Genomic DNA, 16,201 nt, shown 5'->3' on the forward strand with positions numbered 1-16,201 from the left:
CTTTTTTTTTTTTTTTTTTGCCTAGTTTTTCTGGTTATAGCACTAGTGTTCTAATATGTTGAATAGAAGTGGTAAGGGTGGGAATCCTTGCCTTATTCCTGATCTGAGAAGAATAGTTTTGTCTTTCTCCACTGAGTGTGATGTTCATTTTGGGTTTTTCATGTATGACTTATATTATGTTGAGGTAATTTCCTGTTCCTAGTTTTTTTGATGTGTTTTCTTTAAATCATGAAAGTGTTGAATCTTATCAAATGCCTTTTCTACATCAATTGAACAAAGCATGATTTTTGTGTTCCTTTCTGTTAATGTGGTATGCTATGATTGATGTTCATATATCGTTCATGTTTGCATTCCAAAACTAAATCCCACTGGAGCATGCTATATAATATCTTCTATATGCTCTTGAATTCAGATTGCTGGCATTTTTAAATGATTTTTTTTTGCATCAATATTTGTCAGGTTTATTTATCTAGTTTCCTTTCTTGTCCAGCTTTGGTATCAAGGTAATGGGGTCCTCATAGAGTAAGTGTGGTAGTATTCCCCATTGTTGGAATTTTAAAAGTGTTTTTAAGTAATCGGCATTATTTCTTCTTTTAATGTTTGTTAGAATTCTCCAGTAAAGCTATTTGGTCCTGGACCTTTATTTGTTGGGATGTTTTTGATTATTGACTCATTCTCCTAACTAATTGTTGGTTTGTTTAGATTCTTTATTTCTTCGTGATTCAATCTAGGTTAACCATATCTGTTCTGTTTACAACTAATATCTGTTCTTCCCTTCCCAACTGGAGGTAGTTAATCATTTATTTTTATAATTCTTTTTTTGTGATACTAGGGATTGAACTGAGAGCCTCACATGTGATAGCCAAGTGCTCTATCACTAAGCCACATTCCCAGCTCCTGGATGTTGTCATTTTAACAACTATAGGGAATTACACGTCTGATAGAGTCATTCTAGATGTTTAACAACTCTCTGGTTACAACTTAGACCTAACCATCTGTTTCAGAAGTGGCTGCAATTCAGTGAGCACCTACTGTGTGAAAAGCATTTGGCATCCATTACCTTTCATATTGCTGTATTCTTGGAAAGGAGATGTCTGATTTCATCGGACTGATAGGGAAATAGGAAATAAAAACAATTGACATCTTAACATCTTCAGAGTTATGTAATTTATAATTAATGGTGCCTCAGTTTTATTGGCAACACTTTTACTTAATGATATACAAAATAATGGCACCTGTTATAATTCATAGTGTTTTTGATTTGGTCATGTTTTAGAAATTTGATGATAATTGTAGGCTAATGAGTGGTGGATTCTTTGCTTCTAAATATGCCCTTCTCTAAAGTTTGTCTTTACCCTAGTGAAAAGGATGGTCCTTCATCAAGAAGGACATCATCTTAGATAAAGTTCACAGGTTTTTCAGGGAAATATATTCATGAGGCAATAAAGACATACCCATCTAGCTAGCCCAATACCATGTGATCATCAACAGAAGAGCAGGCATAATAGTCAGAGCCAGTTCTAATTCCACTGTTATGCTGCTTTTCTCAAAATTCTATCCTTTGCTGTTCATATGATACATTCAACTCATTTCTAAGCAAAATCTCTTCACTATTGCCAATTAATGATATCCCATCCTATTAACCATAGAAGAAAATATGAATGTTCAGGAAGAAGTGGCACATTTGGGAATTATAAAAAGAATAGCTTACGAAGACATCTAAAAGATTTTGTGAACATTTGCATATGCCTACCTGTTAGCCAGCAAAGATAAAATATTTTGATATCATTCATTATTGGTTATTGCTGTTTCTTTTCAACTTTCCACCAAGATAATTGAGATTAGACTTAGTGTAAGACTCTCTTGTTTAATGCTTATGTTCTGTATCTTTTAATTAAACGTTACTTTCTATGCAGTCTTTAACACCTCTGTGTGAAGAGGACAACCAGGCCCAGGAAGTCATTAAGAAGCTGGAGAAGAGTATAACGTTCCTCAGCCAATGTGCAACTCGAGTAGCCAGTAGGGCCGAGATGTTGGGAGCCATTAATCAGGTAACTTTTGTCTATTCCTTTAGTTCAGCAAAAAATTAAAGGACTTATTTTCTCTGAGGCTATGGATTATACTTTCTTGGAAAAAGCTTTTAAAATACTTTGTTATATTAAGATAAGCATTTTTAATATATAAGAAATAGAAATACACAAATAAAAATGTAAAGAAAAATATTTACGCTAATATTAGGGGCAGTGACCATCATTATAAAAATTTTGTGATATATTCTTCTAGACACTCCCTTCATACTAGCTTATAATCTACCTCCATACAGTGTTATAATCTGTTTCCTTTTCATTCAACATATAGCACAGATAACTTTCCATGTGATATAAATATATACACACCTCTCCCCATTTTATGGTATTCTGTTGGTTAAATAGTTATGACTCATTTAACCAATTCCTTATATTTAATCATTTCTGGGTGTTCTCAATATTTTGTTGTTACAAACAATGCTATAACAAATGTCCTTATACATGCATTTTTGTATACTTGCACATAGAGAAGTAGAATTTCAAAATTTTTTTGTGGGAAAATCTGAGAAGACTTTAAAATATATATACTAAACAGACTTGTTAAATATATTTTCTTAAGGCACTATTTAATTTTGGTGGTAGTTTTAGTTTGATCATTTTGCTTTCCATTTATATGTGTTAATTCCTTTTAACCTCTCACTGAGGATAGTATTTTGTCTTATTTTTATTGAGGTTATGCATGCACATAGTTTTTAAAAAAATGAAGTAGCTCTCTAAATCTTATCCAATTTTCCATACCTTAGTGCAACAACTTTAAACTCCTTGGGTCTATTTTATATTTCTAAATAACATGTTTATGCTGCAATTTCAGGATTTCTTTCTTTCTTTTTTCTTTTCTTTTTTTTGTCTGTTTGTTTGTTTTTGTATTTGGTTTGGATTTTTTGTTTTTGGTATTGGGGATTGAATCCAGGGTTCTCCACCACTGAGCTACAACCCTGCCCTTTGTATTTCTTATTTTGAGACAAGGCTTTACTAAATTGCAGAGGCTGGCCTGTAATTTGTAATCCTCCTGCCTCAGCCTCCCAACTCACTGGGATTATAGGAGTGCACCACCACATCTGGCTAGTGATCTAGTTTCAGTTTTAGGTATTATCTGTTGTTTTCCCACTATGAAGATGAATATGTAGTTCCTTTGTGAATCTCTGCCTCCTCACATACATCTTTTGCTGTGCCTCAGTCTATCGTCAACCCCTCTTCTTTTGTGACCAACTTAAAACTCCATGGTCAAACACAGTTTTCACTACCTTACGTGAACCTTCAACACTTTCCCTTTCTTGTTTTGTTTTTTTTTTTTTTGTTTATAAACCCAACCTGTTTAAGTCCACTTCTTCATCTGCTCAGGGCGACATGGCTGGGAAATAGCACAAGCCCTGTGCTGACCAAGCCCTTGAATTTCATCATCACAAGTGTCAATTGGGTCCTAGGGCTTCTTATCCTCACCCTCCCTCTCTCTTAAGTACTACCAATTTTCCACTGTCTCCTCTAACCACCATTATGTCCTCCCCCATCATCTCTGTCAAATGATGATTTTGCATCCTACCTCATTGAGAAAACAGACAATAGAAAAAATTGCCACATACCCCAAACCACTAGTGTCTGAACCCATATATGCTGTTTCGAAGATACCAAGTTGTCTCCCATCTTATATACAGGATCCCATCTCCTCTAATTAGGGGTACATAGGTCTCAGGTACATAGGTCTCAGTTCTCCCAACTTGCTTCTGTTGTAGGAATCAGACTGGTAAAGAAGCAGCAAATGATGGGCCCAGAGGAGATCAGACTCCAAATTCTGAGCCCCGCCCCTCCAGTTTTTTACATCCATCAGCTATCTGGTGCCATAGCATTCCTAGTCTACAAGATAATGGTCCTGCATAGGGTTTCTAAAGGGAAGCAGAGTGTGATAAGGGGAAAAACTGGCCCCTCTCACAAGGCCTTTGATACATCTCTAGCCTTGCCCAGAAGCCTCCACAGGGAGGCTTACACTTCAAAGGGGAATAATTAGATTCTTAGAGGTAGTTATTCACAATCCAAAGGTAGGGGCCTATGGTGTTAATTAGGTTTCCTGAAGAAGGGCTGACTGAAAGGGGAGGGAACTCTCCCTTTCCCAGGCCCTAGCTTTCAAGACAGTGTTCTAATAGTTTATTTTACATCCAGGCCTGGTTTTGTCAGCCATCCTCCCTCCATCTGCAGTTTTTCCCTTTTTATGGAATCATTCTCCTCAGCACACATATGTGTTGTTTTTAAGATGGAGAGGTGCTAGGATTTATCTGTGGTAGAGTGCTTGCTTAGCATAGGTGAGGTTCTGGGTTCCACTCCCAGTACCCCCAAAATAAATAAGTAAATAAAATCGTTTTAAAAAATAGAGAAGATACAAACTAAATATAAACAGAAAGACCTTTGGTCCTTTCTCCTTTGACTACCACCCCGTTTCTCTGTTCCCATTTATAGCAAATCTCTTCCATGGAACAATACTCATTGTGCCAGGTCTCTTTCCTCCCATTCTCTTCTAAATCTCTAAACAACTTTATGCCTCCATCAAATGGTATTACCAAGGTCACCAAAGACCTGCATGTTAATAAATTCAGTTTCTTAGCCCTAAGCTTCCTGAACCTATCAATACTCTTCTTTCTGTGGACACGCTCTTCTCATTTAGCTTTCAGATACTACATTATTCTGGCTTTTCTCTTTGTATCATGGGCTGCTTTATTCTGGGCTGGTTTGTGGTTCCACACCTTCTCACAGGCATCTTGATGCTGAAGAACTGCAAGACTCCACTCTTGACGATGACCTCCACCTATACTGTATCCTCTTATGGTCCCAGGCAGCCAACTCAACTCAAACACAGATTCCTGTGTTTGCCTAAACTTTTTCCTGAGTTCCCAAATGTTCCTTTTAAATATCTTGTTCTTATTCTGTGGATGCAACAGTTATTCTTAACTCTTTGAAGATATTGATGGTTTCCTTGATGCTTTAGTTTCTTGCAGACCGATCCTCTGTTGTGTGTTTTGGCCCATATCTTGTGCTCCACCGTGGAGCTAATTGGAAGCTCTATGCTTCCTGATTTTGTTGAGAAAATCATGTGATTCTTGTCTTTAAGTCTACTGTTGTGATGAACTATGTTTATTGATTTCCACATGTTGAACCAAGCTTGCATCCCTGGGATGAACTACACTTCATCATGGTACACTGTCTTTTTAATATGTTTTGTATGCAATTTGCCAGAATCAAGAATTGAGAATGAGAATTTTTGCTTCTGTGTTCATCAGGGATATTGATCTGAAGTTTTCTTTCCTTGATGTATCTTTATGTGATTTTGGTATCAGGGTGATGCTAGCTTCTGAGAATGAGTTTGGAAGGGTTCCCTCCTTTTCTGTTTCATGGAATAATTTGAGGAGGATTGGTGATAGTTCTTCTTTGAAAGTTTAGTAGAACTTGGCTGACAATCTGTCTGGTCCTGAGCTTTTCTTTGTTGGTAGGCTTTTGATGGCATCTTCAATTTCATTGCTTAAATTGATGTGTTTGAATTTTTACTACATCCTCCTGATTCAATTTGTATAGGTCATATGTCTCTAGAAATTTTTCAATGTCATCAAGATTTTCTATTTTATTAGACTATAAATTTTCAAAATAGTTTCTGGTTATTTTGATTATTTTAGTAGTGTTCATTGTGGCACCTCATTTTTTATCACAAATTTTATTAATTTGAGTTTTCTCTATTTCTCTTCATTAGCTTGACTAAGGGTTTATCAATTTTATTGATTTTTTTTTCAAAGAACCAACTTTTTGTTTTGTCTTTTTTTGGATTTTTTGTTTGTTTCAATTTCATTGATTTTGGTTCTGATTTTAATTATTTCCTATCTTCTGCTTTTTGGTGTTGATTTGTTCTTCTTTTTCTAGGGCTTTGGGATGCAATGTTAGGTTATTTATTTGGTGACTTTCTAGTCTTCTAATTAATGAGCTCAATGCAGTGAACTTTCCTCTTAGCACTGGCTTCATAGCGTCCCAGAGATTTTGGTAAGCTATATCTCTATTTTCATTTACCTCTAAGTATCTTTTATTTCATCACTGATTTATTCTGTTATCAAGGTCATTCAATTGCATATTGTTTAGTCTTCATGTGATAGTGTAGCTTCTATTTTTTTATTTTATCATTGATTTCTAATTCCATTCCATTATGACATAATACAAAGCAAAGCATTCTCTTTTTCTTTGTATTTGCTAAGAGTTGCTTTGTGGCCTATGATATGATCTATTTTAAAGAAAGATCCATGTGCTTCTGAGAAGAAAGTGTATTCAGTCCTATATGGTTGAAACATTATATGTCTAAATAATTAATAATATTTTTTTAGTTCTATAATGTCTTTGTTAACTTTTGTTTGGAGGATCAATACAGGGTGAGAGAGGTTTGTTGAAGTCACCCATCATTATTGTGTTGCAGTCTATTTGATTCCTGAAATTGAGAAGGAATTGTTTTGGTGTACATCAATGCTCCATTTGGGGGGCATAAATATTTATGATTGCTATGTCTTGTTGATATATAATTCTCTTAAGCAGCATTAAATGTACTTCTTTGTCCATTCTGATTAACTTTAGCTTCAAGTCCACTTTATCTGATATGAAGATAGAGACTCCTACTGGTTTAGAGTTCCTTATGAATGATATGGTTTTTTTTCCTCATTCTTTTAACTTAAGTCTTTTAACCTTAAGTATATTTTTGCCTATGAAGTGAGTCTCTTAGAGACAGCATATTGTTGGGTCTTATTTTTTCAATCCAATCTGCTAGTCTATGTCTTTTGATGGATGAGTTTAGGCCATTTGTATTCAATGTTATTATTGAGAAATTTTTATTCCCTGTCATTTTGATTTCTTTCTGGTTTTTAATTTGAATTAGCTTCTGCTTTGATTGCCTGTTCTTCTAGTGTAGTTCTTCTCTCTGCTGGTTTTCACATTTATTTTTCATTTCTTCTTCATGACATATTTTATTGAGTATGCTTTGTAGTATAGGTTTTCTAGTTGTGGATTCTTTTAACTTTTGTTTATCATGGAAGATTTTTATTTCATAATCCATTCTGAAGCTAAATATTGCTGGACATAGTATTCTTGAGTGGCATCCATTTTCTTTCAGAGCTTGATATATATTATTCCAAGCACTCCTAGCTTTGAGGGTCTGGGTTGAGAAATCATCTGAGATCGAGATTGATTTACCTCAAAATGTTACTTGTCATTTTTCTCTGGCAGATTTTAAAATTCTATCCTTATTCTGTATGTTAGGCATTTTCCTAATAATGTGCTTTGGTGTGGGTCTGTTGCGATATATTTTTTTAAATATTTGGAGTCCTGCAAGCCTCTGTATTTGAATTTCCATTTCATTCTTTAGGTTTGGGAAATTTTGTGATATTATTTTTTTGAAAATATTGTGTATTCCTTTGGTTTGTATCTCTGAGACTTCATCTATCCCAGTAAATCTTAAATTTGGTCTTTTGAGGTTATCCCATATTTCTTTGAAGTTCTGTTCATGGTCTTTTAACATATTTTCTCCGCAATTAACATTATTTTCAAGAGTTTGTATTTTGCCTTCATTGCCTGAAAATCTGTCTTCCAAATGATCTAGTCTGTTAGTGATGCTTTCCATTGAATTTTTAATTTGGTTTATTAATTCCTTCATTTCAAGGATTTCTGTCTGGTTTCTTTTCAGAATCTCTATCTCTTTATTGACGTGATCTTTCACTTCCTGAATTTTCTCTGGGATTTTACTCCTTATATTGTCCTTCATCTCATAGATCAGTTTAACTATGTATGTTCTAAACTCCTCCTCTGACATTTTTTCCAGTGTGGTGCCCATGGATTCTATTATTGGAGTATCTTGGTTTGTTTGGGGTAATTTTTTCCCTTGCTTTTTCATAATGTTTGTGTGTCTACCCATCTAACAGTATGAATCCGAGGCAGTAGAGTTTCTGTCCTATAAAATTATTGTGTCTATGAAGGTTTCCAGTACCTTGTCATTTAGTGGGATACAAATAATATCAACAACCAATGCAAACAATATACAGCATTAAACTAAATATTTCCTGCTATAACATCTACAATGATAACTGTCACAATAAACAGAAATGATATGATCAGTTATTGTGTACAATAAAACAGTAAGTTTGCAAAAGTGTTTATAATTTTGAATGGTAGACAGGGAGAGAACAGAAGTGATATAGGATGTGATGATTATGAGGGAGTAGGAGAATATAGAAGTAAAAACTAATGAAAGTATAAAAGAAAAAAATAGAGATTGCCTATCAATGGTAGAAAAGAGAAAGAACTTCAAGGGAAACAGGTGAAAGGAAAAAATGTGAAAAATTAAAATAAAAAATATAAAACTGAAATATACTAACAAAACAATACAGTCCTCATAAAACTGATCCGTGAAAAATAACTGGCTTCAATAATGCTAGAAATGAGAAAGATACAACTATGAATGTGTATAAATGTCCATGAACCATTAAGGTTACACTTAAACAGATAAAAGAGAAAAAAAGATATTGATGAAAGTTAAAGAATTGCTTCCATTGGAGTTCTAAAGATTTTCAGCTTCCCTTCTCAGCAGTGTTAGGGGGGTTGTCTGGTGTATGATGCTTGCTCGGCCCTCAGGGTGGGGTTGCTAGGGAGTTAATCCTGTAGGTAGAACTCTTGGAAGTGGGGTTTAGGCTTAGGTAGGCTCTAGGCTCTGTACTAAATGCCAGTTGGTCTGGAGATTTTAAATTAGCACACTTCCAGGGCCCAGCAATTGCTGTTCCACGCTGGAAGACTGCACCCCATGGATCTCCTCTGGGTTCCACTAGTGTCATCGTGGAGCCAAATGTTAGGCCACTATGTCATCTGCAGACCCCACATTTCCTGGTCTCAACTCAGTCACTAAACCCAATCTCTCCTGTCGCCACCCCTTGAATTTCCAGCCAGGTCCTGCAGCAGCCAGATTGCAGTGGGAGGGGGAGAGTCAGGTGGGTTTCCATAACCAATATTCCTCTGTGTAAATCTCTTCACATTTGCTTTTCTCCTGGTAGGAACACTCTATGTCATGCAGAGTGGGTTTGCCAGGCCTGTATTTTGAGGCAAACTTGGGTTTGCCAGGCATCAGTTCCCCCAGTTTCCAGCCTCCACACTGTGGCTGCAAAATGGTTCCTTCCTCTATCCTCTGCACACAGCTGAGAGAGATGGGGATTCTTTCCTGCACAAGGATATTGTGCAGCACACCTTTCAATTTAGTTGGGTGTTCTCTTTGATCTCTAAACTCTCTATATTCAGAGACACCTCAGAACTCCTAAAAATGCAAGTTCCTTTAATTTCCTTATCCCTCCACTTTGCTCATGGAGGGTCCACTCTGGTTTATGCTTCCAGCCACGGCAGTGACTGTGGCCCTCGGATTTCTTCCTTGTTTTATTAAATTGAACCTCCAGAGTCCCCCATCCACTTTGAATGTTCAGTATTAAATTCCAGTAAAGTCCCTCCCTGAACTTTTTATTTATTTATTTTTGGCTCACCCACTTTGCTGAGAAGTTTCCTAAATGCTTTTTTAGTTTCATGCCACTGAGCAGCCAGGAAAACAACCTTCTTTATACTGCCATCTGGAAACCTCCCTCAGAAATTTTTTCTAATTGACTTTTCTACATTGTTGAATTTTCCCCCTATACTCTTAATTCTTCCCTGTTCTTTGTTGGATCTCCTGAACTGGTCCTCTCTAAGCTACCTCAGTCTTTTTTCTCTAGTTTTAGAGAGACTTCAACTTTATCTTGAAACATTTTTTTTTTTACATATTTTTAATTTCCAGAAACACTAATGTCCCAAATGTTCCTTTTAAATATCTTGTTCTTATTCTGTGGATGCAACAGTTATTCTTAACTCTTTGAAGATATTGATGGTTTCCTTGATGCTTTAGTTTCTTGCAGACCGATCCTCTGTTGTGTGTTTTGGCCCATATCTTGTGCTCCACCGTGGAGCTAATTGGAAGCTCTATGCTGAATGGGGCAAAATTCTTGATTTTGAGCTTTACACAAACTAGAATGCTTCATTAGGGTACCCCCAATGTCCGTACTTAAGAACTTTCATGTTGGGAAGTTGGGTTCTCCAGAAAAAAATCTTCCAGCTCCCTGCCTGACGGTAAAACCCTGGGTGCCAGTGTTAGGAACTAGAAAGAGGAATAAGGTCGAGAGAACTCAGAAACCTACATGTACCCAGACTTTTGTGTATATCCATGAGATAGTCTTCACCAACTCTCTGTATAATTCCAATTCACAGAACCTTTGTTTACCTCTCTCTAGATATTCAACCTGATTATCTTTCACCACAGTGGTTATAGGGAAGGTGCTCTGCTGGCCAGAGGGGATTGAATCTATGGCTCTGTCATGTTTTCAGATTCCAACTATCTTCATGCTCTCATGCCTATCTTCAGCTCTACTTCTAGAGGCACCAGTCTTAAGCCTTTGAGACTTTGTGGCACAACCTAGGTTGCTTCTAGCTCCTTTTTACATCCTGTTTCAGGGTCCAGCTTTCTCAGGTCTTAGTCATTTAGCATGAATCCTTTTACTTTCCTGCTTTCAAAATGTTGCTATTATAACCTCTTCTGTTTGCCCTTGTAGACTCATCTCTTCTTAAAAAATACCTTTGACATTTTAGTTGGATTTAGAGATGGAGTGAAGGTAAATGCATGTGTTTAATCCCCATCTTTTAATTGAGTGTTAAGAAAAGTATTTTCAATGTAAATTTGCTCTTTTCCTACTAGGAAAGCCGGGTTAGTAAAGCAGTTGAAGTGATGATTCAGCATGTAGAAAACTTGAAGAGAATGTATGCCAAAGAGCATGCTGAATTAGAAGAATTGAAACAGGTTCTCTTGCAGAATGAAAGGTCTTTTAACCCTCTTGAAGATGAAGGTAATAAAACTTGAAGATCACAGTATTAGTCACATTTTTCTCTCATTCTCTTCTTTCATACTCTTACTGTATTGTGTGTTTAGAATAAGACCCTTAGGTAAGACTATATTGGAAAAATAACTTACTCCTATTATTTATATAGACAAAAGTAAAGTGTCAGAAAATAGATTAGAAGCCACAAAAGATTTCATTGATAATGACACCAAAAATTTACTAAATCAATTTAGATTGCTGAGATGAGAGAATATATTTAATCTACTGTATTGACAGTAGTTGTCTTTTCAGGATATGTAAGAATTGGCTCTTTTCCCACACATAAGTAAGATACAATAGCTTAAATGAGCCACTCTCATCAATAATGATTTTGAATTCCTCAGAGGAGGAAAGATCTTGGCTTTCAAAAAGCCAACTGATTGGAAAATGGACAGATGGAGGCCATGGGAAATATTTTAACATATAGTTTTTATAAATCTTATAATGATTTTTTCATTAAACAGTGTGAACATTTCTAAGTAGAATTCTTATTTTACTGATGTTCCTTCTGGAAATGTAATCATATTTGATGCTCTTCTAATCTGCACTCATGGATTCCTTTATTCAGCAGACAGTCCTTTTGTGGCTGCCATATGCTTGTAGGCTTTGTGAACATCTACAGTGACATGGAAGACTGTTTTCCATTGGTGAAGATGGCAACTGTTATGAATCACCAAATAAATGATAAACGGTTTTTATATTGCTCAATAGTCTCTAGAGTCTTAAATATTTTCTGACCTTTGCTTTACTTATAAAAAATGAAAACAACTGTTTTAACATTAATCGCATGTGTGATTTCTAACATGTGCAAATATTTTTCCTTGTAGATGACTGCCAGATTAAAAAACGTTCAGCTTCTCTGAACTCCAAGGTAATCACTAATTCACTTGATAAATCATTTAATGAATATATTATAACCAAAGTGGCTTTAAAATATTCTTTGAAGTTATGTGCCTTTAAATGTAAACCACAAATCAGTGATTATACTTCATATGCATGTATATATGTGTGACATTATTTACATATAGTTTAGAAAGTATGTTTTTATACTTCCTGCTTTATTTGGATATCAATCAAGTTTGTCTGGCAATATGAGAAAAGCCAGTTTTGCAATATTTTCTATCATATGAACCAAATTTGGAAATAGGCAATGTGATAGTAGTAAGGCAGACTGACAAAATCCTCCTTTCTTGCTGCTTTGCTACTCTCAGCCCTTGGCTTCATCCTCATGTAAGGTTGCTACTTTAGATCCAGTCACCAACGCCTCACCATTATGTCGAGTCATTGCAAGGAAATAAAAGAATCAAAGACCAGCATTTCCTCTCCCTGAAAAGACCCTTTTTAAAGTCCACCATGGCACTTCTCTTTCCATCAATGGTGAAAAATTAAACTAGAAAATATGGTTTTTCCTCTGGAAGTTATATGCCTTGTTAAAAAATCAGTCATAATAAGGAGAGGAGAATAGGATATTGAAGATCAGTTAGTGGTTTTTACCACAGCTTCAATATTTTGAGCAAGTGACTTTAAATTTTTCCATCTAAATATTTTTCAGAGAAACACAGAAAGTTATCAGAAACCAGGTTGCTCAAACTGGAATTTGATAATCTTGGGGTGCTCAACTAACCAGTGAAATTCAATTACAGATGACAGTTTAAGGACTCACAAGAAACCTCTAGTTTATTTACTGCACTTAAAATATTTTTATATCTTTTAAGTTGCATTTAATTAAACCACATAATACTAAATATTATTTCCATCACAAGTCTCAAGGCAGATATATAAACACATCTATTCTTTAAAATATCATGAAAACTTACTCTTGTAGAATCAAAAAACTGTAATCTCACAAAAGTTGAAAGTGGAATGGTGGTTACCAGAGACTGTGGAGAATGGGTGAGGGGTGTTGATCAATAGGCACTAAGCTACAATTAGATAGGAGCAAGAAGTTCCAGTGTGTGGTTGCACAGTAGGGAGACTATAGCTAACAGAAAAGTACAGTGCATTTCAAAAACCTAAAGGATTTTTGAAAATTTTCACCAAGGAAGGATGTTTAAGGAGACAGTTTAACCTGATTTAAAAATTACATAATACGTACATGCATCAAAACATTGCTTTTTCTTGTGTATATATGTATAATCTTTATGTAACAGTTAAATTTAATTAAAAAATCATGAAATCCTAAGTATATTTTAAAAAATGAAATTAAAGAAACCATAACTGTAGGTGCCTATTTATCTCCTCTTGAATTAAGAAACTATTTTTAAGCATAAAAACAAAGATAACAAAACAGAAGAATGCATTTGGCTGGACTAACAATGAAAACATTTTCTTCCATAGAAATAAAACATGAGCAAAGGTCACAGGCATAAACAAGCCATTCTCAGAACAAATATGTACTTCCAACATAGGAAAACAACACTCCACGTTACTAGGAGCCAAATAAATGAAAACTCAAGAAGTTTTATATCCCTTGTCTTATTGGCAAGAATTATAATCAGTATTGGAGAAAGTAGAATATAAATTGGCAAAATATTTCTGAAATGCAATTTGCCCATAAAAAATCTTTTAGAATGTCTCCTGTTCAACTCAGTAGTAGTTAAGGGTATAGATGTGTATGTTACATGCATATGTATCAGTGTTGTATGTAGGGAACAAATATTAAGAATTTTCTAAATGTACACTTATCCCCTTTGGGTAGCCATCTTCTCTACGAAGAGTGACTATTGCTTCTTTACCCAGAAATATTGGAAATGCAGCAATGGTAAGTGTTCTTAATCAAAAGCACATTCATTTTTATGTAACAAAATATAACTTCACTAAATACATATTATTGTTTAACATCTGAAATTCTAAAGGTTGCTGGGATGGAAAATAATGACAGATTCAGCAGGAGGTCCAGCAGTTGGTGAGTGTGATTTTTGTGGTTTCACTTTTGGAACCTCACTGTTTTATAATGGGGTAAAGTAAATAAGCATTTGAAATAGTAGTGCAACTTCTAATTTGTCCAGAGCATAAATAAATATAAAAAACTGGCATATGTTGATTTTTATTAAGAAATAAGAGTTATGTGAATGTGCCAAGGAAAAAATTAGAAAATATAATTTTTGTTTTGATTTAAACTATAGGAAATAATTTACAATGGCTACAGATATGTTTATTTTGATATGTGGCTATTGTCTTCTTTGCTTAGGCGTATTTTGGGGTCAAAGCAGAGTGAACACCGTCCCTCATTACATCGATTTATTAGCACCTATTCCTGGGCAGATGCTGAAGATGAAAAATGTGAACTGAAGTAAGTGCATTTACTAACGTGACATAAGCTGGGGCATAACAATGGGGACCACAGTAGTTCCATGAAAATGAGATTGATGCTGCCTCAAAAATATAGTTAATTGTGGAAGATTTTTATCACCCCTAAAGCACTCTATGAAAATTATCTGTGAATACATCCACTCTTTTAGCATCATAATGGGAAGGTTTGTGGTTAGAAAAATCCTTAAATTTTGTCCAATTGGCAAAGATCATTTTTTTTTTCCTGTTTAGGTGTTTGTCCTTGGGGAAAAGTCATTAAAGAGCCACAGAAGTAAAATCTTCATCTAATTAGATTTTAAAAAAATTATACTGTATGCTGTTTAGATACATAAAATGAGTCCCACTATCCTGCATAATTACAATGTACCAATTAAATTTTTAGAACATGAAGTGTATGTGTGTGTGTGTGTGTGTGTGTGTGTGTGTTCATGAAAGATAGGAATATATGTGCCTCCATCCATTTATATAAATGAAGAGGAGGGAAAATAAACTATACTATTGTCTCTATATCCATCAAATTAAACAAAATATACTGTTTACTTCTATAGTGAAGGTAGAGGACAAGGAGGAGAAAAGTGAAGAAATGCTGCCTCTGTCCTTGCAAGACAGCAGACAAACTGCTTAAGATTACTTGGTCTTAGTTTTCTCATCTGTTAGTTGAGAGATCTTAATGAAATATTTTATGGTCATTTTGAAATACCTCCCATGGGATTATCCTCAATCCTAAGCAATATAAAGACAATCTGACATTGTTGCCTACCCTCAGATTCTTTTTATTTTTCTAACTCCTGGGAGGCCTGTTACAAACAGGGTGGGGAAAAAAGAAGTTCCTTCAAAAGATTGAAAACTAAGAAGTCTTTGAAAACAAAATATTGGTTCATGGAGAAAATTACAATTGATTTTGCCTTTGGGGCCTTGTTTCCTTTATATTTCCTGTAGATGTGTGACTGGAAAAAAATGTTTAAAAATTAAAACACAGTTTCCTTTGGCAATTGTGAGGGCATAACATATTTAGGATTTAAAAGTTCAAATCCAGCTAGGAACCTTTAGTGAACATTATAATCATAAAACAATTAGGTTTCATTCAGGTGCAGGAAATATAGTCAAGTCATATGCTATTCTCCAGTACATTGAATATTAGTTTAATTAGCTTAGCATTGAAAATATTTTCATGAACATTTTAAGATTTTCAGATAAAGAGAAGAAATGACACTTCATTTTACTCCAAGCAATGAGAAATTTTTTCACCATATTTCAAAAGAAAAAAATTATATGTAGGTCATTTATCCTCTTTGTAAAGTATGATTAAAGATAGTATCTATATCTATATATCTATCTATCTACATATATATATGATGTAAGTTGAGAAAGAAATTGCAGTGATAACATTAGTTAATTATGTTTTTGTCTATTTCTTTGTTTTGTGTGCCTTGGTTATTATCTCTGCTTTTTATATGAGCATTTACTATTTTTCTATATAGAAGAAGTTATTTTTATCACCAAATTTATAGAAATTTGATTTTTGGATATCAAATCTTCATTAAGCAAGACAAATATTCATGCACCCCTTGAGTTACACAGCAAATCAGCAATATTTTATAAGTTATAGCATATTATAATTAGTTTCAATATTTAAAAACAATATTTATTCACAGAACTAAAGATGACTCAGAACCTCCTGAAGAAGAAATAGTAGAAAGAACAAGGAAGACAAGCCTTTCTGAAAAGAAAACTAATCCATCAAAGTGGGACATCTCTTCCATGTAAGTTGCCTGCTTGCTAAATGATACCACATGAGGGGAAAGGGAAAGGCAGGATTAATAGTCCTAATCAAATTCCTTTACTAAAAGACAT

At 34.7% G+C, this 16,201-nt stretch overlaps 1 protein-coding gene across 1 annotated transcript in view; it reads left to right on the forward strand.

Annotated features, from left to right (window-relative positions):
- The window catches only part of Irag2 (inositol 1,4,5-triphosphate receptor associated 2), a 111,844-nt gene that overhangs the window by 94,410 nt on the left and 1,233 nt on the right, over positions 1-16,201 (forward strand). Inside the window, exons 29-35 of the mRNA XM_048787189.1 lie at positions 1,917-2,051; positions 10,855-11,002; positions 11,863-11,906; positions 13,734-13,796; positions 13,891-13,940; positions 14,226-14,327; positions 16,003-16,110. Coding sequence (XP_048643146.1) covers positions 1,917-2,051; positions 10,855-11,002; positions 11,863-11,906; positions 13,734-13,796; positions 13,891-13,940; positions 14,226-14,327; positions 16,003-16,110 — 650 coding nt within the window. The remainder of the gene's footprint in view (positions 1-1,916; positions 2,052-10,854; positions 11,003-11,862; positions 11,907-13,733; positions 13,797-13,890; positions 13,941-14,225; positions 14,328-16,002; positions 16,111-16,201) is intronic.

The sequence above is a fragment of the Marmota marmota genome, unplaced genomic scaffold (assembly GCF_001458135.2).
Source record: "Marmota marmota marmota unplaced genomic scaffold, marMar, whole genome shotgun sequence".
Taxonomy (NCBI): domain Eukaryota; kingdom Metazoa; phylum Chordata; class Mammalia; order Rodentia; family Sciuridae; genus Marmota; species Marmota marmota.